This window comes from Panulirus ornatus, chromosome 35 (assembly GCF_036320965.1).
Source record: "Panulirus ornatus isolate Po-2019 chromosome 35, ASM3632096v1, whole genome shotgun sequence".
Classification (NCBI taxonomy): Eukaryota; Metazoa; Arthropoda; class Malacostraca; order Decapoda; family Palinuridae; genus Panulirus; species Panulirus ornatus.
Window position 1 is genome coordinate 10,539,777 of NC_092258.1, and position 24,923 is coordinate 10,564,699.

The following is a 24,923-nucleotide window of genomic DNA, read 5'->3' on the forward strand; positions in this document are numbered from 1 at the left end:
GTCATGGACACTGGCACCTGGGGTGTTGATCACGGACACTGGCACCTGGGGTGTTGATCACGTATACTGGCACCTGAGGTGTTGATCACGAACACTGGCACCTGAGGTATTGATCACGGACACTAGCACTTGAGGTGTTGATCATGAACACTGGCACCTGAAGTGTTGATCATGAACACTGGCACCTGAGGTATTGATCACGGACACTAGCACCTGAGGTGTTGATCATGAACACTGGCACCTGAAGTGTTGATCATGGACACTAGCACCTGAGGTGTTGATCATGAACACTGGCACCTGAGGTGTTGATCACAAACACTGGCACCTGAGGTGTTGATCACGAACACTAGCACCTGAGGTGTTAATCACGGACAATGGCACCTGAGAGCTTGATCACGTACATTGGCATCTGAGGTGTTGATCACGAACACTGGCACCTGAGGTGTTGATCACGTACACTGGCACTTGAGATGTTGATCACGTACACTGGCATCTGAGGTGTTGATCACGTACATTGGCATCTGAGATGTTGATCACGTACATTGGCATCTGAGGTGTTGATCACGTACACTGGCACCTGAGATGTTGATCACGGACGCTGATATTGGAGGATATTATGTGGTCTACGAAAGTGTGCGATCTTTTACACTATATATATATATATATATATATATATATATATATATATATATATATATATATATATATATATATATATATATATATATACCATCCCTCGTGTGTATCTTCGTCACATCCATTAACTTTAACACATGGATCTCATCATCGCCTTGTCAGATACATCAGCTTCTATGATCATTTCTAATCGTCATTACGTCCCAACCATCCCTCGTAGCCTTGCCACAAATGCACCTGGTTTTCGTCAGGGCCTTCGTCTGTTTACTTTGGCCTTTTGTTCCGGGGTTTAGGTTTGTTGTGTGTTGCTTGTGGCGTGGTGCTGCTTGCTTGCTTGGGGCCCCCACGCTCAGCCTAGCCCAGCCCAGCTCAGCTCAGCTCGCCCCATCCTTTCACCAGTATTGATCAACCCACTCCGTCAGATAAGCTGGGGATGCTGCCTCACTCCACCGCCAGATAAGCTGGGAAAGGTGCCTCACTCCACCGCCAGATAAGCTGGGAAAGGTGCCTCACTCCACTACAAGATTAGCTGGGGAAGGTGCCTCACTCCCCCACCAGATAAGCTGGGGAAGGTGCCTCACTCCGCCACCATATTAGCTGGGGATGGTGCCTCACTCCGCCACCAGATTAGCTGGGGATGGTGCCTCACTCCACCACCAGATTAGCTGGGGATGGTGCCTCACTCCGCCACCAGATTAGCTGGGGATGGTGCCTCACTCCGCCACCAGATAAGCTGGGGAAGGTGCCTCACTCCCCCACCAGATAAGCTGGGGAAGGTGCCTCACTCCCCCACCAGATAAGCTGGGGATGGTGCCTCACTCCCCCACCAGATAAGCTGGGGATGGTGCCTCACTCCACCACCAGATTAGCTGGGGATGGTGCCTCACTCCGCCACCAGATTAGCTAGGGAAGGTGCCTCACTCCACCACCAGATAAGCTGGGGAAGGTGCCTCACTCCGCCACCAGATTAGCTAGGGAAGGTGCCTCACTCCACCGCCAGATAAGCTGGGGAAGGTGCCTCACTCCGCCACCAGATTAGCTAGGGAAGGTGCCTCACTCCACTACCATATTAGCTGGGGAAGGTGCCTCACTCCGCCACCAGATTAGCTAGGGAAGGTGCCTCACTCCGCCACCAGATTAGCTAGGGAAGGTGCCTCACTCCACCGCCAGATAAGCTGGGGAAAGTGCCTCACTCCACTACAAGATTAGCTGGGGATGGTGCCTCACTCCACCACCAGATTAGCTGGGGATGGTGCCTCACTCCGCCACCAGATTAGCTGGGGATGGTGCCTCACTCCACCACCAGATTAGCTGGGGATGGTGCCTCACTCCACCGCCAGATTAGCTGGGGATGGTGCCTCACTCCGCCACCATTTTAGCTGGGGATGGTACATCACTCCACCACCAGATTAGCTGGGGATGGTACATCACTCCACCACCAGATTAGCTGGGGATGGTGGCTCATTCCACCACCAGATAAGCTGGGATTAGTGCCTCACTACACTTCCAAAATACTCATGGGCGACTCATTCCTCCACCTGCCACATAAGCTTAGGTAACACATTCCACCACACAATCTGGGGTACCTCTCTCCCCCAGCTTATCTGGGGGTGCCTCACTCCCCCCAGATAAGCTGGGGTGCCTCACTTCATCGGAGAAGGTGTGGCATCCTACTCCACAAAGGACATCGAAGTGGTAGCGAAGAGGTTGTTGGTAACCTGGGGACACTGCTGTATGGGAGAGCTGCCTGACGCAGAGGTGGAAGGACAGGAGGGAGTCTGGTCCTCTTAACTGATTTGTAGCCTCCCATACCTCAGCCCTAATGTCCATACGGGGAAGAGGAACTGTAGCTTGAGAGAATGGGAGGAACCTTTGGCAGGAAGTATATTCCGTGTTGCTCTGTGACTGAAGTGGCTTGCAGAGTCCGGTCATGATGTGGTAGATAAAGGGCGACCCGGAGTCTCGCGGCGCCAGAAGGCTCCGTAATGTTGAATGTGTGGTCCAGGGGCACCTCAGCAGGAGGCATATCATATAGTCTGTGGTAGATGTGTAGGCTGGAGTATATATATATATATGTATATATGTGTATGTGTGTGTGTGTGTGTGTGGGTGTGTGTGTGTGTGTGTGTGGAGCGGGAAGGGGTGGAGTGTGTGTATGGGTTCGGTATAGTGTGTGTGCGTATGGATGTATGTATGTATGTATGCATGTATGGACACCAACCCGGACTCCCCCCCCCAACCTCGCCCCGACCGACGCTGTGGGCGCACCAAGCGCCAGTGCCTGTTAATTCATGGTAATTAGTGGTAATTGCATTATCAGCATCCACCGCAGTTGATCACTGTGTGAAACAAGGATTATGGGTTTATTGTTGGCGCAATTGATTATTATAACGGTGGGTTGATGTGTCTATCGTTTGATCTATACCGGAGTACAGCAGCTGGCTGGTGAATGTAACGCTGCAACCAAAAAATGTATCTAGTACGGAGGTAATAGATTAATACAACAGTAGACTATTGTATCCAGTGGTGCAGTAACTGCTTAATACAAAGGTTGATGTATTCATCATATCAAAAGTAAATCAGTACAACAGGAGATGGCATATGTATTAATTACTTCAACAGTATCTTGTTAGAAAGAGACATTGATGTATTTATCATTTAAACAATAAATTGATACAACAGTAACTGTGACAGATTTATTGGATCTGGTTTTATACTTGCATGGGTCTGTTTCAAAGCACTTCCATGCAACGAGCTGTTTCGTGGAAACCTTTAGGACTAAATCATAATATGGTATGAATGATTTTCTGAACCGTATCCGCTATTTTTTTAAGGGTAGGCCGTTGTGATATCTCTTTCTCTCCCTGCAACACCAAGCTTTGGAACTCTTGATCCTCCAGTGTGTTCCATCATAGTTAAAGGACTCGATCCTCTCTACACAGCAGGTTTTCCCCACTTTCTTCAGAGGTCTTCCATTACATTCCCTCCTCTTTCTTTGTTGTTCTATATATTTATGACTTTTTTCCCCCTACGTATCTTGTAGGTCTGGGAGTCGATTTTGACCTACGTCCACGACTGGAGCCGACCCTTGAGTTTCATAAACTTCAAGTTTGTTAACGAGTTTAGCAATCTTGACAAGTCCCTGAAACCCAAGGCAGAGAGAGGCCCTCTTATTACATCTTTCATTGGCGCGTGGAAAGGGATCATGGGCGTGTGGGAGTGTTATGGGCGTGTGTGGGGAGGGTCATAGGCGCGTGGAGAGGGGTCATGGGTGAATGGAGAGAGATCAAGGGTGTATGGAGGGGGTCATGTGTGTCTGGTGGGGGTTCATGGGTGTATGAAGGGAGATCAAGGGTGTATGGAGGGGTTCATAGGCGTGGGGAGGGTCATGGGCGTGTGAGGGGTCATGGGTGTATGGAGGGGGTCATGAGCAGGTGGAGGGAGATCATGAGCGTGTAAGGGGTCATGGACGTGTGGAGGGAGATCATGAGCGGATGGAAGGGGGTTATGGGCTTTTGGAGGGAGATCATGTGCGTGTGGAAGGGGGTCATGGGCGTGTGGAGGGAAATCATGGGTGTGTGGTGGGAGGTCGTGGGTGCATGGAAGGGGTCATGGGCTTGTGGATGGATCATGAGTGTGTGGAGGAAGATTATGATCGTGTGGAGGGAGATCATGATCGTGTGGAGGGAGATCATGGGCGTGTGGAGGGAGATCATGGGCGTGTGAAGGAAGATCATGGGCGTGTGGAGGGAGATCATGGGCGTGTGGAGGGAGATCATGGGCATCTGGAGCGAGATCATGGGAGTGTGAAGGAAGATCATGGGTGTGTGGAGGGAGATCATGGGCGTGTGGAGAGGTGTGGTGGAGCACAACACCCGAGTATACGTCAAAACCAGTGTTCTCGTGAGGCGCCTTGGACTGCCAGACATGGGTGCTGTCGTCCAGGATGTCTTCCTCCAGCGCCCAGTTCACCGACCCAGCTGGCGCTCCAGCATCTTATACATTCATGTCACTCTCGACCTAAACGATGTATAGTGACCTCTGTACCCGTAGCTGTGGAACACGACCCAGGGGATGTAGTATGGACGAGGGAGGTCCTGAGCGCCATTTCAATCCAGGTGATGTCGCAGCCTGGCTCGAACATGACCCAAGTGGCGAGTTAGGGACAGGTCGATAGTTAGTATCGCTAGGGCTGTGGCACTGTGGTGGTGATGGGAGGTGCTGCTGCTGCTGGTGGCGTGGCACTGATCTGGTGACGGGAGGTGCTACTGCTGCTGGTGGCGTGGCACTGATCTGGTGACGGGAGGTGCTGCTGCTGATGGTTCGTCCTGGCGCTGTGGTGGTGAAGGGAGGTGCTGCTGCTGCTGGTGTCGTGGCACTGATCTGGTGATGGGAGGTGCTGCTGCTCCTGGTGGCGTGGTACTGTGGTGGTGACGGGAGGCGCTGATGGTGGTGGCGTGGCACTGTGGTGGTGACGGGAGGTGCTGCTGCTGCTGGTGGCGTGGTACTGTGGTGGTGACGGGAGGCGCTGATGGTGGTGGCGTGGCGCCGTGGTGGTGAGGGGTGGCGCTGCTGCTGGCACCGTACTGGTGACGTGAAAGTTGAAGGTCATATGACGACTGTTGCCTGTGGTCTGCACTGTAGCCTCCTGTTGGTCTGTTTCTCACCACTTGCGCCTATAGCATCCTGGTCCCTGACGGGGATGAAGCAAGCCTTTGCTCCAGGTAAGCCCTACAGGTTTACTTTCAACGAGGTAGAGCTGCAGTTCGTCAGAAACCATGAAGGTCTCGTCTGCTGGAGTCTGGCTCACCCCGCAGCATCACAGGCACTAGTCACGTGGACGTCTGGCGGCAGCGGCAAGCCTCTCCCCGTCGCCTGACACATCACCAGGCCTCGTGGACTCATTCCAACGCCCTCCTACAACCGCTTCGATCACTGGCTCGGATCATTGCCCCGGAGCAGGATCAGAGGCACTGACGTCATCCTCGTAAGGGGGAACAACCAACCGCTGGTGAGGAACGAGGAGGACTCCTGCGGGAAAGGAGACGAAGTCATGGAACTTCCTCAGGAGGGTCCTTGCCTTTTGAAGCTATGTATACTGGACTCCACTAATGATTCCTGGTAGACACTAGAGCGCTGGTGTCCATACAGTTTGAGCTCATTCTTGATTCCAAGTTCAAATGGTCGTTATGATCAATGTCATCAACATCTGAAACCATTATCCCAAAGAGGTTTTGGTATATTGATGTTGTGTGTCGCTGCGTTTGACCAGCAGGAGTACATTGTGGATAAAGTTTATTTACCTGGACGCCGGCCTGAGCCATCGGAGTTAAATCCGGGCCAGTGCTCCAGTGGCTCGGGAATAATTCAGTGGTTGGTGGTGGTGAGGTCCGAGAGCCCCCTCCGCTCCCAGCTGAACCTGGCCCTGTTCTCCGTCATCAATCTACCCATCATCCTGGGGACGTCCATCAACCTGTGCGTCATCCTGGGGACGTAGATCAACCTCTTAAGTCATCCTGGGGACGTCTATCAACCTCTTAAGTCACCCTGGGGACGTCCATCAACCTTAAGTCATCCTGGGGACGTCCATGAGCCTCTAAGTTATCCTGGGGACGTCCATGAACCTCTAAGTCATCCTGGGGACGTCCATGAACCTCTAAGTCATCCTGGGGACGTTCATGAACCTCTAAGTCATCCTAGGGACGTCCATGAACCTCTAAGTTATCTGGGGACGTCCATGAGCCTCTAAGTCATCCTGGGGACGTCCATGAACCTCTAAGTCATCCTACGGACGTCCATGAACCTCTACGTCATCCTGGGGACGTCCATGAACCTCTAAGTCATCCTGGGAATGTAGATCAACCTCTAATTCATTCTGGGAACGTTCATCAGCCTGTAAGTCACCCTTGAGACGTCTGTCATCCTGTAAGTCATTCTGGGGACGATCTCGTCCATGTACCTGGGGTCTGTGGGCTTCCTTCTACAGAGGCGTCAGCTGCTCTGAACATCTGGTGTCTGCCAGGCCTCGGAGCTGAGCTTGGGAAGGAGGCGTCCAACTCGTGCCCCATTAGCTTCAGGAGATGCAAAGGACTTCGAGACTTCAAGACACCCAGGTACAGGGATGAAGGGACAATAGGTTCCCAACTATTTTGATGGACTTTTTCGCCCTTTCCCATCACTCGGGGGCGTGAGATGATCAGGACTCGTTCTACCACGTACCCATGATTAAGGGATCTGACGGAAAGTGGGTCTCCTTCTGCTGGAGTTGTACAGAGGTGAGAGGGTTACAGGTAGAGTGACTAAGGGGTTAACCCCAGGGAAGTCGTGCTACACCTGCTTCAGTTTACTGTGTCATTCCTCCTCCTCCTGCTGCTACTACTGTTGCTACTGCTGCTGCTGCTGATGATGATGCTGACGCTCCTGTTGCTGATGTCGTCGCTGCATCTGACGACCATCCCTGCTAGGACCGAATGGTGGATCCGACCACCACTTGCTGCCCTTGAGACCCCGTCATCATCTTAACTTATTAACATTTCAGTCAGAATTCTCCATTAACTTCTGCCGTGTGATCATGGAAGGACACACATATAATTTCATATCTCAGTCGAGCTTTAACGTAAATACACTCACGTATGTGCATTTTGTGCCGTCAAGAGGAAGGCAGAAGAAACAGCAGAGTTAGTAGTCCCTCCCAAGACCCCTCAGCTACTGTAGTGGACGTAAACCTTGCCATTCATTTCACCAACATTTGCGATCCTTGTCCCACTGATTACCATTAAGATATCATACATCCCTTCGGAAGCCGAGTCTTCTAATTATGTCCTACTAATTCATTTCATATTCTGAGCTTTTAATCTACATCCACTTCACCTCAAAGGAGTGTAAGGATGATTACGACACCAGTACACCCGTTGCACGTCTTGTGGATCCTGACTCCCGAAGCTCTTTCGTCGTCTGGTTCAATATTTGGCCTATCAGGTACCATGACCATCCTCTATCCCACTCACTGTCCTCCTAATTCTTCAAACATCATAGCATGTTTTGATAGCTGAATCGCTGACATCATCTCCCTAAGCTGAAATCTTCTAAGTTATGATTCTTCCACCCACACACCACACGGGAAGTGAGTAGTAGGGTTATTAAGTCCTAAAGTCTTCTAGCCTTCCAGAATCTGGAACAGATCGTCACCCACCCTTCTCGTGCTCCAGGCCGTCACCGCCCTAGCTTTCCCAACACGGGATTAGTCTTTCACCTCCAGTCGTCCGTGCTACACCCTCGATGGGGAACATCTACTGCCCACACGCTTGTAGACACCTCTATCCTCACCGCTCCCTCTTCCTTCAGCTTCCTCACCCATACCCCAACAATGGCACCTCGGTATCGCAAAACCGAACTAATTTAGGAAACCACCTTTTTCACTCATCCTTGGGAGATTGCTACCTGTCATCGAGCGACGCTTCTGCTTTCTAGGGGAGTGTGTTGAGCAGGTCTATTTTCATGGAATGATTTGCCGCCCTTCGTGGAAGACTTACCTCGCCACCTTAGTCCATGGTTCGCTTACTCCTGTTTCGGAGCCATTTGGGAAAGAGTCCTTGCGTAAGCAGGCCCAGAAATACCCTCCTTCCTTCCCTCTTCGCCTCTCTTTCAGCTTTCATCTCCGTCTGGATTTATTGACGATATGTCATCCATGAGGCGAAGTGTTCCTTTACCCAGAGGAAGTGTAATAACCTCTCTTCTTCTCTCGACAGGTCCATCTGGTCTTTGGCCATTCATATCTCTAACGACCTCAGTCTATCTGCCTTTCTGTCTCTTTCTTTTCCCGTGGCAACGATACTGAAGTTGTTGGGTTTTTTTTTTTCTCTCGCTGATGAAGCCACTTGGAATGATTCCAGACACCCCCTGAGCCCCGGATTCATCTCACATTTTTACGACTAAACCTCCAATCTGGGACGGAAAGCTTCATCAGGGCCAGGTCTTGATCGTATGAAAAAGGGGGAGCAACAGGACGAACACAAGAAACGGAAAGAGAAAATATATGTCTAAGAGTTTTTGAGATGAGGGAAGAATGCTCTTGAAAAGGTAGCAGATCAATTTTTTTTAAGGAATACTTGATCAGACGAAGCTCTAGAACTTACTGGTAATGAGGGAAGTGGGGAAGAGAGGCGAGTGGTTTAGGTGGAATTGAGTGAGTGCGCCAGCAATTTTGATAGGGTTCAATTAACAGTAATGGGTCATTTGACTGTCAGGTGTAAGTGACATGGCAGCTGATGGTATGACTCAGGGGGACATGCTGTACCCATTGGGAAGGTCAATGATGAACAGCTTGTGCAGGTGTGTGCTGAAGAACCATGGCAGTGGGGGAAGAAACAGACACCGCAACGACCACATCCTCATGTGACCTATGGCCACTCTTGAGAAAATAACTTCCCGAGTACTGGCTGGTCTCGCGAGTTGCAGCCAGGTCTCAGAGTAGAAAGCCAAAGCCATATCTGCACATGAGGGGGAAAAAAAGACCTAGTAGAGTGTCATAGATGAAGAGGATTGAGCCTTAAGGACAGTCTAGGTGACTTGGAGTGCACCTGGAGTGCTTGACGGTCGACTCTGTCGGGTATATGGAACAAAACCCTTCCTAGGTGGAACGAACAGTGTCTCATACAAGGACGAATCCGTCCTCTATACAGTTGGAGCAACTTTTCAACACCTGAACTAGAGACTTAAATTCTAAAAGAAGATTTGCCATTTTTTCTTATCATAACGCGTTGCATGAATTATTTTACATGTCTTGGTGACGCCAAATATGATAATTTAAGTTGTGGGACCACAGAGCCATTAGAGGAGACGGGAAAGTCATGGAAGAGTTTTCTGTAAAGAGAAATAAGGATAAACTTGGGTTTTGGAAGCGTTAAACATAACTTGGTTACGTCTGCCTCCCTAGGGGAATCGTGTCTAAGACTGAATTTATGGAAGTAGGTGAGACGAGGCGAGATGCAGGTTGACCAAGAGAAAATGGGCATAGAATTCGAAGCAGTGGGAGAATTGAGAAGTGATGTCGCTCATAACTTGCGACACTTCGGGTATATGAGTTGGTTCATGGTGTGTCCCGTTCAGGGCCGTGTTGTTGAATTTCTGTCGTGATGGCGGTATGAAACGTCTGTCTCATGGCCACTTACCATGACATTGTATTATGTTTTCTGGTGTCGTGAAGCAAGATTTTACTCGTTGTCTCGTCTTCCTCTGGTCTGTGTACCTGAAGATGGAGGATATTGTATAGCGGATGGCGAGATAACTACTTGAACTGCCCACCACAACACACAGCGTCTAACGTCCATTGGCCAGTTTAGGGTACGGAAGTTGAAGTGGTTATCGTCCTATAACCTTAAGGTCTTGTTTGACCCTTTGAGTACGATGATGAAACCCATTGAGCACAACTGTACGACCCCATGAGCATGACGGTACTGCCCCCTTGAGCACAATGGTACTGCTCTTTGATATGATGGCGCGATGCCTCAGTCCTGTGCCATAATGCTCAGGTTAAAGGTCAGACCATCATAACAAAGGATTATACCATTGTGCTGAAGTGCCATTCTGTATCTTCGCGCTCCAGGGGGTATATGTGCGTCGTGCCCATTGGTCATCACCATAACAGCACGACCCAATTAGAATATTCCCTCAAACAAATATCGACCATTTTCTTCAGCTCTGAAATACCATACGATACAAGACAAGGAAGGAGACTGTGTGCATGGCTCTCAGAGGTAGACCAGAAGTAAACTGAACCCAGTCTTCCTTTGGCAATCCCGATCTAATTAAAAGCCTGAAGTGAGTTCAGTGTTGTCTCCAAGTGGAAGGAGAGAAGAATGGTTTTGGGAAGGAGGAGTGGCATTTCAAAACCTCGAACTCATCAAGGTAGCGAGCGGGTCTCTTTCGGCACAATGGCCTTCATGCCTTCGCTGGAGGCCTCGAACTGCGCAGTTCGTCGCTTGAACACCCGCCTCTCTCTCTCTTGCCCTCGACGTCATTATGACACACGGTTTCCTCTGGTCACTGAGAAGCGTGTTATAACACACAGCCACCTGTTCTGCATCGGCTTCGAGAATCACGTGATTCATAATACGTACAGATGATATCAGGTGTCGAAGATGGCGGCAGGGTCGAAATAGATGTGTTGGCTGAATTTGGACCAATAGTTGCCAGATGTCAGACATGGAAAGGCTTAGATTTATCATCACTGCGAGCACCAGTTTGCTTATCAGCCCTTTGGGCCCGACGGTACAGCCCTTGAGAACGATAGTACGATCCGTAGGCACTGTAGCCTGGCCTTTGACCTGGCCCTTACGGGTAGGGTCATAGCCCCAAACTATCATACCCAAAGATCGTACCCTCGTGCTCGAGGATAGTACCGTCGTCCTCGAGAGCTGTACTGTCGTGCTCAAAGGTCGTACTCTAGGTGTCGTACCGTCGTCAAGGGATGAACCGCTGTGCTCAAGGGTCGTTACGTCTCGCTCAAGAAATGAAATCGAGCAGAATGGGCACTACAGCACCACCATTTCACCACCAGGTCGAGGGTGGAACTATGAGTCCATGGGATGTATAAGTGAGGACTGATGGAGGTAGACGACCAGCACATCAAGTGCAGCTGTGGTGTAGGTGGCAGCTGCTGTAGTGTAGGTGGCAGCTGCTGTGATGTAGGTGGCAGCTGCTGTGATGTAGGTGGCAGCTGTGGTGTGGGTGGCAGCTGCTGTAGTGTAGGTGGCAGCTGCTGTGATGTAGGTGGCAGCTGCTGTGGTGTAGGTGGCAGCTGTGGTGTGGGTGGCAGCTGCTGTGATGTGGGTGGCAGCTGCTGTGGTGTAGGTGGCAGCTGTGGTGTGGGTGGCAGCTGCTGTAGTGTAGGTGGCAGCTGCTGTGATGTAGGTGGCAGCTGTGGTGTGGGTGGCAGCTGCTGTAGTGTAGGTGGCAGCTGCTGTGATGTAGGTGGCAGCTGTGGTGTGGGTGGCAGCTGTGGTACAGGCGGCAAATGAGGTGCATGTGGCAACATTGGTTCAGATGGCAGCTTCTCTGTCGCATTTCTGTCACGTTACCTCCGCCAGTCATGTCTGTCTCTTTGATATGATAATCGACATGACACTGGTCAAACATACCCCAGTCATAGTCCATCTCGGGCGAAGGGAAATTTAGGTTCAGGGCCAAGAAATTAATCAGGGTTTCGCAAGGGGGTCCTTAGACCAGACTCTCAAAGGTTATAGGAAAAGAGAGAGAGAGAGAGAGAGAGAGAGAGAGAGAGAGAGAGAGAGAGAGAGAGAGAGAGAGAGAGAGAGAGAGAGAGAGAACGAAGGAGGGAAGGTAGTTCAACACCTTTGCTGTTCGAAGTGAGACAGTAGTGGGGGTATCATAACGGTCAATCCTCGTATGGTTGGTCTTCACAGACACCTATGGGAAGCTGGAGGCCAAACGCGTGCCACGGGTTCTAAGCCTTTAACCCCTCAACTCCCTTTGAAATACGAGACATCAGTTCAAACTCGGTGCACGTAACTTCCGCTCTAAGTTTACCACCACACGGGAGAATGTTAACTTTATTTAAAGTTGGTGGAAGTTAAATCTAATACTTGTTAGACTTGGAGGGTCGAGCTGCCCAGGTACACAACCCCAGGCGAAGTGCCCATTTTCTGTCCCTTATAGTTAAGTTATGGCTGGTGACCAGCGATCCCATTGATCTAAGGTATGGACATGTGTAGTCTCTTTCCACACCAGATGTTGATAAATCGTCACAACACATACTGAACGAACATCTGTTGCCGATTGAAAAAGCAGGTGTTTCTCACCGTAACAAGTATTCATTAGAAAAAGAATATGTTGTCTACTGAAATAACGGATGTTCCTGAATTATAATAACTGTGGTTCGTCGAAAGAACATGTGTTGTCTACCAAGAAAACAGATGTTTCTAAACTATAATGCTTGTGGTACATCGAAAGAACATCTGTTGTCTATTGAGACAACAGATGTTCCTGAATTATGATAACTGTGGTTCATCGAGAGAACACCTGTTGTCTGTTGCGACAACAGGTGTTACTGTATCATTATGCCCTTGACCTGAGATCTAACATCTGTCTTCTACTAACATCTGTCTTCTACCCCCCCACCAGGTGTTGGCTATGCATCTGAAGGAGAACAACGTGGACCGGGGCGGCGTGTGTCTGCTGTGAGTACCTGTGCTGTACCTACACCTGTTGTGTTGTACTTGCTGTGTTCCTGTCTGGCCTGCTACACCTGTGTTGCTGGCTTGTCTACCTCACCTGTGTTGCTGGCTTGTCTACCTCACCTGTGTTGCTGGCTGGTCTACTACATCTGTGTTCCTGGCTGGCCTACCACACCTGTGTTCCTAGCTGGCCTACCACACCCTGTGTTCCTGGCTGGCCTGCTACACCCGTGTTGCAGGCTGGCCTGCCACACCTGTGTTGCTAGCTGGTCTGCTACACCTGTGTTGCAGGCTTGCCTGCTACACCTGTGTTGCTGGCTGGCCTGCTACACCTGTGTTGCTGGCTGGCCTGCCACACCTGTGTTCTTGCCTGGCCTGCTACACCTGTGTTGCAGGCTGGCCTGCTACACCTGTGTTGCTGGCTGGCCTACCACACCCTGTGGTGCTGGCTGGCCTGCCACACCTGTGTTCTTGCCTGGCCTGCTACACCTGTGTTGCAGGCTGGCCTGCTACACCTGTGTTGCTGGCTGGCCTACCACACCCTGTGTTGCTGGCTGGTCTGCCACACCTGTGTTCTTGCCTGGCCTGCTACACCTGTGTTGCAGGCTGGCCTGCTACACCTGTGTTGCTGGCTGTCCTGCTACACCTGTGTTGCTAACCGGCCTGCTACACCTGTGTTGCAGGCTGGCCTGCTACACCTGTGTTGCTGGTTCACCACACCTGTGTGCCTGGCTGGCCTGCTACACCTGTGTTGCTGGGTGGCCTGCTACACCTGTGTTGCTAGCTGGCCTGCTACACCTGTGCTGCTAGCCGGCCTGCTACACCTGTGCTGCTAGCCGGCCTACCACACCTGTGTTGCTGGCTGGCCTGCTACACCTGTGTTGCAGGCTGGCCTGCTACACCTGTGTTGCTGGCTGGCCTGCTACACCTGTGTTGCTAACCGGCCTGCTACACCTGTGTTGCAGGCTGGCCTGCTACACCTGTGTTGCTGGCTGGCCTGCTACACCTGTGTTGCAGGCTGGCCTGCTACACCTGTGTTGCTAACCGGCCTGCTACACCTGTGTTGCTGGCTGGCCTGCTACACCTGTGTTGCTAGCCGGCCTGCTACACCTGTGTTGCTGGCTGGCCTGCTACACCTGTGTTGCAGGCTGGTCTGCTACACCTGTGCTGCTAGCCGGCTTGCAACACCTGTGTTGCTGGTTCACCACACCTGTGTTGCTGGCTCACCACACCTGTGTTGCTAGCTGGCCTGCTACACCTGTGTTGATGGTTCACCACACCTGTGTTGCTGGCTCACCACACCTGTGTTGCTTGAGGAGCCAAACATGTCTTTCCTACTTGCCGCTGACAAGCACTTGAGTGAGAGACGACGTATTGTCCTTGCATTTTGACTGACGTGTGTTTCCTGTCATGACTGACGCATCACTGACGTATTCCTAAGTTACCTTTGGACATGACTGATGCATATTTCACACACGTCTCTTAAAAAGAGTCACTGGTGGTGGTGCTCATGTCCCTTCGGACATGTGGGATGTATTCATGTGTTCCTGACGTGTTTGATGTGATGGTGAGGTAATGTTTCCCTCTGAATTATCGACGGGTCAGAGGTAAACTGATGAGGTCTTCGAGGTCAGCAGAGAGACTGCTGAGGTCAGGGAGGTCAGCAGAAAGATTTCGAGGGGGTCAGAAGGGGTCAGCAGAAAGACTGCTGAAGTTAGGAGAGCCAGTTAGAAAGACTGCTGAGGCTAGGAGAGTCATTGAAAACACTGATGAGTTCAGAAGAGTCAGTAAGAAAGGTCTGCTGAAGCCAGGAGAGTCAGTTAGAAAGGTCTGCTGAGGCCAGGAGAGTCCGTTAGAAAGGCTGCTGAAGCCAGGAGAGTCAGTTGGAAAGACTGCTGAAGCTAGGAGAGTCAGTTAGGAGGACTGCTGAGACCAGGAGAGTCACTAAAAACACTGCTGAGTTCAGAAGAGTCAGTAAGAAAGGTCTGCTGAAGCCAGGAGAGTAAGTTAGAAAGGTCTGCTGAGGCCTGGAGAGTCCGTTAGTAAGGCTGCTGAGGCCAGGAGAGTCAGTTGGAAAGACTGCTGAGACCAGGAGAGTCATTAAAAAACACTGATGAGTTCAGAAGAGTCAGTTAGAAAGGTCTGCTGAGGCCAGGAGAGTCAGTTAGAAAGGGCTGCTGAGGCCAGGAGAGTCACTAAAAACACTGCTGAGGCCAGGAGAGTCACTAAAAACACTGCTGAGGTCAGGAGAGTCAGTTATAGAGGCTGCTGAGTACAGGAGAGTCAACAAAGTATTGCTGAGACCATCCACGTAAGTAAATAAATCAAGTTTATGTTTGACCAAAGATGATAAAACATTGGATTCTATCTATATAGACTGTAGGCAGTAAAGTTCTTCATATATTCATCCCAAGCACAAATTTTGCTAATGTATAAGATATTTTTGGTAAAGAACCCATAACGTAGTAAAGATGTAGATATATATATAAATCCCCTGCGGTAAGATTGTTAATATATGATTTATATATAGCAAAGTAGTTGATATTCAAACCCTATGTAGTGAAGATGATATATATAAACCACATGTACTAGAGAGCGTTGATATATGATATACGATATATACTATAAGTAGTGAAGCTGATTCATTATTGATATAGGATGATGGTTATTTCGTCTATAGCGCGTTTCTCAGTCCCATTATGGAATTCTGTATGATGTGAGTTACCAATAATTGCACAGTCATAATTACTGTTTGACGTTGTGTGGTTTTCTTTTCGAGTTTCGTTCGAGGTCGTCATGAGGTGGTTGTGTGGTGGACGAACAGCTGTTGGGCCTTTGGACGAAACTGACTTCTTCCCCGACCCCCCTTTTCTCCTCTGCTCTGAATGAAGTGAACCAATTTTCCTCTTTTTTTCTTTTTTTTTTTGCCGAGGCTCTTTTGTCTTTTCTCTATCCCAGTCCCGGTCCATTGCCCTTCTGCCTCTGGAAATGGATTCCCCTCGCTTCCGCAGAGAGAGAGAGAGAGAGAGAGAGAGAGAGAGAGAGAGAGAGAGAGAGAGAGAGAGAGAGAGAGAGAGAGCACCTCTTCTTCCTGGAGGAACTCTTGTGTTCTTCACCACTTCAGTGGGGGGTTGTTTTATCGACCAGGACCAGTTCACCTTTCGTCCTGTTCGGTTTCCGTTCCCCAGGCAACGCAGTCATGATAATATGGTTTATCCTCTGAGAATGTACCACTGAATACTGCCCTTTCCCCTGACTGTCATTACGGGCCTTAGTGCAAAGGGAGGACAGCTTCAACTTCAGACACGGTACCCTGTCAGTGCTACGACTCCGTCATTCTCTTTACGTCTGGATCAAAGTGCAGACAAGGGAATGTAAAATGCTTTTTCAAGTAGGTGTCGAATCTCCGACGCAAATCATCTAGAATGTTTGAGTCTCTTTTGTTTTCTTAGGGAGAACAATAGGAACACTTCGAGCTACACCACAACACTTGAGACAGAGGAACACTTAGAGGAACACCAGGACACTTGAGGCAGAGGAACACTTAGAGCAACACCACAACACTTGAGGCAGAGGAACACTTAGAACAACACCACAACACTTGAAGCAGAGGAACACTTAGAGCAACACCACAACACTTGAGACAGAGGAACACTTAGAGCTACACCACAACACTTGAGGCAGAGGAACACTTAGAGCAATACCACAACACTTGAGGCAAAGGAACACTTAGAGCAACACCACAACACTTGAGACAGAGGAACACTTCGAGCAACACCACAACACCTGAGGCAGAGGAACACTTAGAGCAACACCACAACACTTGAGACAGAGGAACACTTAGAGCAACACCACAACACTTGAGGCAGAGGAACACTTAGAGCAACACCACAACACTTGAGACAGAGGAACGCTTAGAGCAACACCACAACACTTGAGACAGAGGAACGCTTAGAGCAACACCACAACACTTGAGACAGAGGAACACTTAGAGCAACACCACAACACTTGAGGCAGAGGAACACTTCCCTCAGTATTGTGCAGCCCATCTCTGAAAGGCTTCGACTTGAAAACACGAAGTGCATCATCCATACCCTTGTAGTGAGTGTGTGGGTCCAGCCAGCTGCTGACCACGGATTATGACAGATGAGAGCATATAATTTTGGTCATATGTCCCCTCACAGTCGTCTATATTCTTGGGCAAACGCCTCCTGTGCTACGTATATTTGGGGAAGAGCAGAGTTACGTGACGTACGGAATTTCAGGGATTTCTTTCATGTTAAATGCGCCATTGTAATTAGAATTCTCGTCTTTTCTGAGGGACTGGAACCCGGCCGGGCTCTGGGAGGGGCCCACAGGGTATTCATATTAGGTCGGCCGTCTGCGTATGTGAGAGTAATGTGTTTACCGGTGGTGCTGGGTTCCACTGAGTTTTTGATACTTCTGTCCTCCACATTGCCGTGTGTGTGTGTGTGTGTGTGTGTGTGTATGTCACATAATGCCCTCCAACATCAAGGATTCGAACCTGGTACCATTTGCGTGGTCGCCGGGTACGCAGACTACTCGTCTATGCTGAGAAGCATGGGTGAGTGGTCAAGCATACGCGGCTACTACGCAAAGGGTACAAGGTTCGAATCCTTGCTGTTGGAGGGCATTGTGTGTTCTATGAAAGTGCGCGTTCATATGTGTCTCCTTGTTGCATCAAAACCCATTAATTACGACCTTATGATTCTTGAGCATGATGGTACGACCCGTGAGTACGACGGTACGAACCGGCGTTACGACGTTACGGTACGACCCATGGGCACGATAGAACGACCCTTGAGCACGAAGGTACGACTCCAGTGTGTGAGGGCTTAACCTTTGACCTAATCGTTAAAGGTCAGGTCATAGGTTAGGCCATTATACCCAAGGGTCGTACCTTCGTGCTCAAGGGTCGTTACTGATATTTAGTACTCAAGAGTCGTTCCCTTACCCTCAGGGTTTCCACCGTCGTCGTCAAAAGTCGTACTGTCGTTTTCTAAGCGTCGTATCGTCGTGCCTAAGGATAGTACCGTCCGTCGTATCGTCGTGCCAAGGATCGTACCGTCCGTCGTATCGTCGTGCCCAAGGATCGCACTAGCCGTCGTATCGTCGTGCCCAAGGATCGTACCGACCGTCGTATCGTCGTGCCCAAGGATCGTACCGTCCGTCGTATCGTCGTGCCCAAGGATCGTACCGACCGTCGTATCGTCGTGCCCAAGGGTCGTACCGTCCGTCGTACTGTCCTGCTCAAAGATCTCACAGTCCATCCTATCTTCAAGGGTCGTACCTTCCATCGTATGGACGCGCTCAAGGATCGTACCGTCGCTCGTATCGTCGTGCCCAAGGGTCGTACCGTCCATCGTATCGACGCGCTCAAGGATCGTACCTTCCATCGTATAGTCGAGCTCAAGGATCTTAACGTCGTGCTCAAAGATCTCCCTATCGCTCTCAAGGATCGTTACGTCATACTCAAGTACTGAACTGGCGTGTTTGAGGGGTTACTCACCTCCCTGAACCCCTGCTCCCTGTTTTCTTCCGTATTTCTGTACCATAATTATATTCAGACCCTAAATTACTATTTCCCTTAAGCCTCCGCAACCTTTTTACGCTCAGGGAGGTCGCTCGGCAGTCAAGTGTTCGCCTCGGGACTCTACTGTCTCTGTAAACATCAGGGATCCTAGATATAGATGGGTTAGTTGCAAGGGACCCCAGCTATAACTAGGTATAGCGAAGGGATCACAGCTATAGCGAGGCATAACCGTAGGGATCAGAGCTATAGCTAGGCATGACCGCAGGGATCACAGCTATAGCTGGGCAAAGCGAAGGGATCAGAGCTATAGCTAGGCATAACCGCAGGGATCACAGCTATAGCTGGGCAAAGCGAAGGGATCAGAGCTACAGCTAGGCATAACCGTAGGGATCACAGCTATAGCTGGGCAAAGCGAAGGGATCAGAGCTACAGCTCGGCATAACTGCAGGGATCAAAGCTATAGCCAAGCATAACTGCAGGGATCACAGCTGTAAACTTTAAAACGCTTGGATTTTGTATGATATCATATTCCTAGACTCATTTCCTTCTCGAAGTGTCCCAAGGCTGAAGATCCCTTTTAAGTTGTCTCCTCTGAGAACTGACGTTGGGTGAGAAGAACGTTAAGCCACTGGTGTCTTGAAGATGAAATCCAGGATCAAGAATCGTCATTACATTGCCAATAGGTCGTCCCCTGGGTTACCTGTTGCTATGAGAAGCACATTTAAGTTACGCTGATATTGCCTCTCGCGCTCCATTTGATAGTGATATCTCGCCGGCCTTGAGGATCAGAGAGATGCGAATATATTAATATGAGATGAACCCCGAGCTCTCTATACCAACGGCCTTTGGCCTTCCTTTTTAATAACGCCGAGACTCAACGTCGTCTAATATCACGTTGGGGCAATCGATCGAAATTGGGGTCCGTTCCAGTGAACATCCGCTCGACTGATGCTAGGGTAGTAAGAGCCATCACCCAGTCCATTTTCATGTAGCCTTGAAACTTAAGGTACAATAGGTAGAAGGCGCCTTGTATCTCCCATGTGTTCAGCATAATGGTCCCCTCAACGACGTGTTACCTACGACTTCTGCTGGCAAATGACACTTGTGTGTGTGTGTGTGTGTGTGTGTGTGTGTGTGTGTGTGTGTGTGTGTGTGTGTGTGACGCTTGGATGATATTTACGATCCGGTAAGACACAAAGCCTTGCGTTGAGCGTGCGGGGTTATAGATGGAGGTGGCAGCTGTGAGAGAGCCGACCGAGGGTTTTTCTTCAGGTTCTTTGGAATACTTAAAGGATTTTCTCGGCCTCTGGAGGTGGGTGGCTGGTGGGAGGGGCGGCGGGTCCTTTCCCTGAAACCATCGATTTACCCCGAGTGGGTCCTGCTTAAAGACTTCTTCTTCTTCCTTGTGGGCGTCGCTCGGCCCACGACATGCGTGGAATTTCCTATTATCATTTTAAGATTATTAGTATTTTCCTCCACCTTTTATGCCGTTATTAGTGTCGTGTCTTTTTAGGATTTTAAGACAGTTTAGAGTCTGTAGGAGTTCGGAAGACAGTTTAGAGTCTATAGGAGTTCGGAAGACAGTTTAGAGTCTATAGGACTTCGGAAGACAGTTTAGAGTCTATAGGAGTTTGGAAGACAGTTTAGAGTCTGTAGGAGTTTGGAAGACAGTTTAGAGTCTGTAGGAGTTCGGAAGACAGTTTAGAGTCTATAGGACTTCGGAAGACAGTTTAGAGTCTATAGGAGTTCGGAAGACAGTTTTAGAGTCTATAGGAGTTCGGAAGACAGTTTAGAGTCTATAGGACTTCGGAAGACAGTTTAGAGTCTATAGGAGTTTGGAAGACAGTTTAGAGTCTATAAGAGTTCGGAAGACAGTTTAGAGTCTATAAGAGTTCGGAAGACAATTTAGAGTGTATAGGAGTTCTGAGTCTCCTTAGGTTCAGAAGTATAGGGGAGTGAGGTTTTAAGGCACGAGGAAGGAAGATCAGGTTCTCTAAATAGGTTCCTTACGCGTCTAGCTCTTGCATCTCTTTGCCATCACAGCAGACAAGGAGGTCTCGGAGGCAGACAAGGAGGCCTCGGAGGGTTCTACCATCCCTTAGGAAACCGTAGTCTCTTCATCGCATAAATGTGCTGCCGTAACTACAAATTCTCTCATGCCTCATCCACATTGGGCATTATCGCCTCAAACAGCTGTAATATTCTCTTTTCTCCAGTCGGTATTGATTAGTGACATGATCAGTCGCTACGGTGGCATATTCAGCGTCTTCGGGATTTCCCACCGATGACCTTCCTCGTCAGGAAGGGTTTCGAGGAACTCCAGAAGAGCTGAGTCCCACCCAGCGCCTGTATGATATACTCCGACTTCTTCAGCAGTATTCCAGAGGCTCGGTGTTAATCATAGGACTTGAAGACGGAGCGACATCTCCTGGGATATTATCCTTCGGCTTATATAAGACTCTCCTTCGTCAGAGGGCCACTTGGTCTGTGATAATTCCCCTATATTTGCCAAAGGGCAAGACGCTGTACACCTCGGGCTGGCCATCTGCAGGATCCTGATGGTAGAAAGCAACGCTAACACGGCCCTTCGACGTCAGTACCTCACAACCTCGGCAAAGCCAGTGTCTGCTTGATACTCGTACCATCTGCTCAGCATGCGACCCTTTGAGCTCCAAAAGCAATGACGGTCCTTAAGCACGACGGTACGACCCTTACGTGTCTGACACCAGGCCATCACACCAAAGGGTCGTCCCGTCGTGCTTCAGGATCGTCCCTTCGTTCTCAAGTGTCGAACCTTCGTCTTCGAGGGAGTGTCAGGGACTGTGGACAAATCGCTGCTCCTGCACAGATCATGTCATGCCTTGCCTTACCCCGGGGCAGACTACACCCGCACCAACACACCACCACCACACACATCAAGCAAACTAGCCAGCACGACCGCAAGCCTTGAGCCTCGCGTGCGATTGCTTGCGCCAGAACTGCAGTGGTCCCTGATTGGTCAAACACGGAAGCCACTGAAAGCCTTAATTATCACCGTGGATGGAAGGGTCGCTGCCCTCACCTGTTACCAACGTGTTGCTCTCGTGTTTCCCCCGCGTTCCTGAGTTGTTACCAGCGTGTTACCAGCGTGTTACTTACTCGTAATTGACGTTACATGAACTTGTCTCTGACATGTTGACGGCAAATGACATCACTTTATTAGTACACCTATGGCCACAGCTGCACTGGCGCACCTGTACCTCTTCTTCCAGTGGCCTATCCGTTCTTCAACACCTGTTGGCCCACTAGTGACACCACCTCGGTCACACCAGTGACACCAGAAATCACATCTATCATTGTACACTTGTTACTACACCTGCAGTCATACACCTGTTACCACACCTCCAGTCCCCGCACCTAACGTACTTGTGACCACACCTGCACTATGGTGTCCTTGACAGATGCGCTGAGATACCTGTAGCTATATATATACAATTTAACATCTGTAGCCACAGGTGTAGTGCTGATGTGCAGTTGTACTCCTGATGTAATACCAGCAGCTGTTTTCGCTTTTTGTAATTTGTTCTGATCACACCTGTGCCAGGACACCTGTAGCTTGACCTGTGGGATCATTTGTGACCACCTTGTGACCACACCTGTTACCTCCAGTGACTACATCTGTGACTCCACTTATGTTGCTTCATACTGATCAAAGTATTTCTTTCATTTCGATCTTTCTGTCCTTTTCTTTCATTCTTTTAGCTTTGTTATTTCTTTCTTATTATTTTCCTTCATTTTGTCTATTTTCTTTTTTCTTTTTTAGCTTCGTTGTTCATTTTCTTCTTATTTTCCTTCGTTTTATCTATTTTCTTTTTTCATTTTTAGCTTCGTTGTTCATTTTCTTCTTATTTTCCTTCATTTTATCTATTTTCTTTTTTCTTTTTTAGCTTCGTTGTTCATTTTTTAGCTTTTTCTTTTTCATTCTTTTGGCCTCGTTGTATTTCTTCCTAGCTTTAGTTTCTTTCACTTCTTTAGCTTCATTACTTAATTTTGTATATCATTTCTTTCCTTTTTCCTTTTCATTCTTCAAGCTTTCTTTGTTCATTCGTTCTTCATGTCTGTTCTTTTTTTTTGTCTGTCATTCTTTTAACCTCGTCATTTTAGTATTTTCCTATAATTCTTTTCCTTCCCTTTTTCATTCTCTTTTTGCTAATGGGAAGTCGACCCTATCTACCAGGTCTGTCTGTCTCTCTCTCTGTCTCTCTCTCTGTCTCTGTCTCTGTCTCTCTGTCTCTGTCTCTCTGTCTCTGTGTATCTATGTCTCTCTGTCTATGTCTCTCTGTCTATGTCTCTCTGTCTCTCTCTCTCTCTGTCTCTCTCTTTCTGTCTCTCTCTCTCTCTCTCTCTCTCTCTCTCTCTCTCTCTCTCTCTCTCTCTCTCTCTCTCTCGGGGGGGCCTGAGCTGGCTGCAGGCAAGCCGCCCCCCCCCTTCCCATCGATATTTCCCAGCCCTTTTGATCTGTTCAGTGTAATGATGTAATTGTCTTCTTCTTTGTGTCTGGCCCATGGCGTCTCTGATGGCGCGTGTGTGTGTGTGGTGAACCCGACCCATGAAATAACCCATGACCGTCCCCGGCGTCCGGTGGCGTGCCCATGATGACCCATGGCTGTGTTCCTGATGTCTGGTGGCCTCTGGCGTGCCTGACCCATGGCTGGCTGGCTACCAGGCCCCATCCTGTATCTGAGGACGTGATCGCATCGCTCAACCCACGGTACGTGCCACACTCGACCTCAGCCATCAACCTGATCTCTGAATGTGCCTCACCGTCTTTCCTGTGACACAGAATGGTACTCGTTAGAGCTGTGACAGAGAGTAATGCCCGTTAGAGATGTGACGCAGAATAGTGGCTGTTTAGAGCTGTGACAGAGAGGAATGCCTGTTAGAGCTGTGACGCAGAATAGTGGCTGTTTAGAGCTGTGACAAAGAGTAATGCCTGATAGAGCTATGACAAAGAGTAATGCCTTTTAGAGCTGTGACACAGAATAGTGGCTGTTTCGAGCTGTGACAGAGAGGAATGCCTGTTAGAGATGTGACAGAGAGTAATGCCTGTTAGAGCTGTGACAGAGAGCAGTGCTAGTTAGAGCTGTGACAGAGAATAATGTTAGTCAGAGCTGTGATAGAGAATAATGCTAGTCAGAGCTGTGACAGAGAGCAATGCTAGTTAGAGCTGGGACAGAGAGCAATGCTAGTTAGAGCTGTGACAGAGAACAGTGCTAGTCAGAGCTGTGACAGAGAATGATGCTACATTAAGATGGATAATTTTCCCTCAGGCTTCGGTTCTTCCTTTCATTAATCAAGGCCAACATCTTAACCTCATGGGTATAGGCGGTGCGACCCTTCAGCACGTCCCTTGACGTTGTACCAGTCTACCAGTCTTACGTCCACACGTCCCTCGACGTCGTACCAGTCTACCAGTCTTACGTCCACACGTCCCTCAACGTTGTACCAGTCTACCAGTCTTACGTCAACACGTCCCTCGACGTTGTACCAGTCTACCAGTCTTACGTCCACACGTCCCTCGACGTCGTACCAGTCTACCAGTCTTATTTCCACACGTCCCGCGACGTCATACCAGTCTACCAGTCTTACGTCCACACGTCACTCGACGTCCTACCAGTCTACCAGTCTTACGTCCACACGTCCCTCAACGTCATACCAGTCTACCAGTCTCACGTCCACACGTCCCTTGACGCTGTGATGATCCTCCACCGATCTCACAGTCCCGGCTCCTGCAGGTCATGCACGTCAGGCCACAGTGTAATGCCCTTTAAGCCTCCTTAAGGAAACTCTTGAGCCGCTAATTGGCCACACACGAGAGCCAGAGAGGTTCCGCGTTGCGCACCGACAGATGCGTCCATGATCTCTCTCTCTCTCTCTCTCTCTCTCTCTCTCTCTCTCTCTCTCTCTCTCTCTCTCTCTCTCTCTCTCTCTCTCTCTCTCTCTCTCTCTCTCTCTCTCTCTCTCTCTCTCTCTCTCTCTCTCTCTCTCTCTCTCTCTCTCTCTCTCTCTCTCTCTCTCTCTCTCTCTCTCTCTCTCTCTCTCTCTCTCTCTCTCTCTCTCTCTCTCTCTCTCTCTCTCTCTCTCTCTCTCTCTCTCTCTCTCTCTCTCTCTCTCTCTCTCTCTCTCTCTCTCTCTCTCTCTCTCTCTCTCTCTCTCTCTCTCTCTCTCTCTCTCTCTCTCTCTCTCTCTCTCTCTCTCTCTCTCTCTCTCTCTCTCTCTCTCTCTCTCTCTCTCACACACACACACACACACACACACACACACACACACACACACACACACACACACACACACAAGTGAGGACGTCGGTGCATACCTTTCCAACGACGTCCCGATCCTCCAGAAGGCAAGGTCCTCCTAGCCTCCTCAGAGTGGATCTCTCCGGGTAATGGAACCTTATCATTCCTCCTTCAGGAGTCATTAGCGGGACGTTGGTCGCGGACGGGCACAAGAGCACCCGAAGAGCAAGGCTAAATTGGCCGGCCGCTCAGGTATTGAAT

The 24,923-nt window shown here is 49.6% G+C and overlaps 1 protein-coding gene across 7 annotated transcripts in view; it reads left to right on the forward strand.

The window, feature by feature from the left end:
• The window catches only part of Schip1 (Schwannomin interacting protein 1), a 212,429-nt gene that overhangs the window by 109,771 nt on the left and 77,735 nt on the right, over nucleotides 1–24,923 (forward strand). For 4 of the 7 annotated variants that reach the window (XM_071683022.1, XM_071683016.1, XM_071683018.1 and 1 more), the window contains exons 2-3: nucleotides 12,778–12,833; nucleotides 23,090–23,134. In XM_071683022.1, the coding sequence (XP_071539123.1) occupies nucleotides 12,787–12,833; nucleotides 23,090–23,134 (92 nt within the window). In that variant the 5' untranslated portion in view covers nucleotides 12,778–12,786. The remainder of the gene's footprint in view (nucleotides 1–12,777; nucleotides 12,834–23,089; nucleotides 23,135–24,923) is intronic. The other 3 variants (XM_071683017.1, XM_071683020.1, XM_071683021.1) reach the window with 1 other exon arrangement.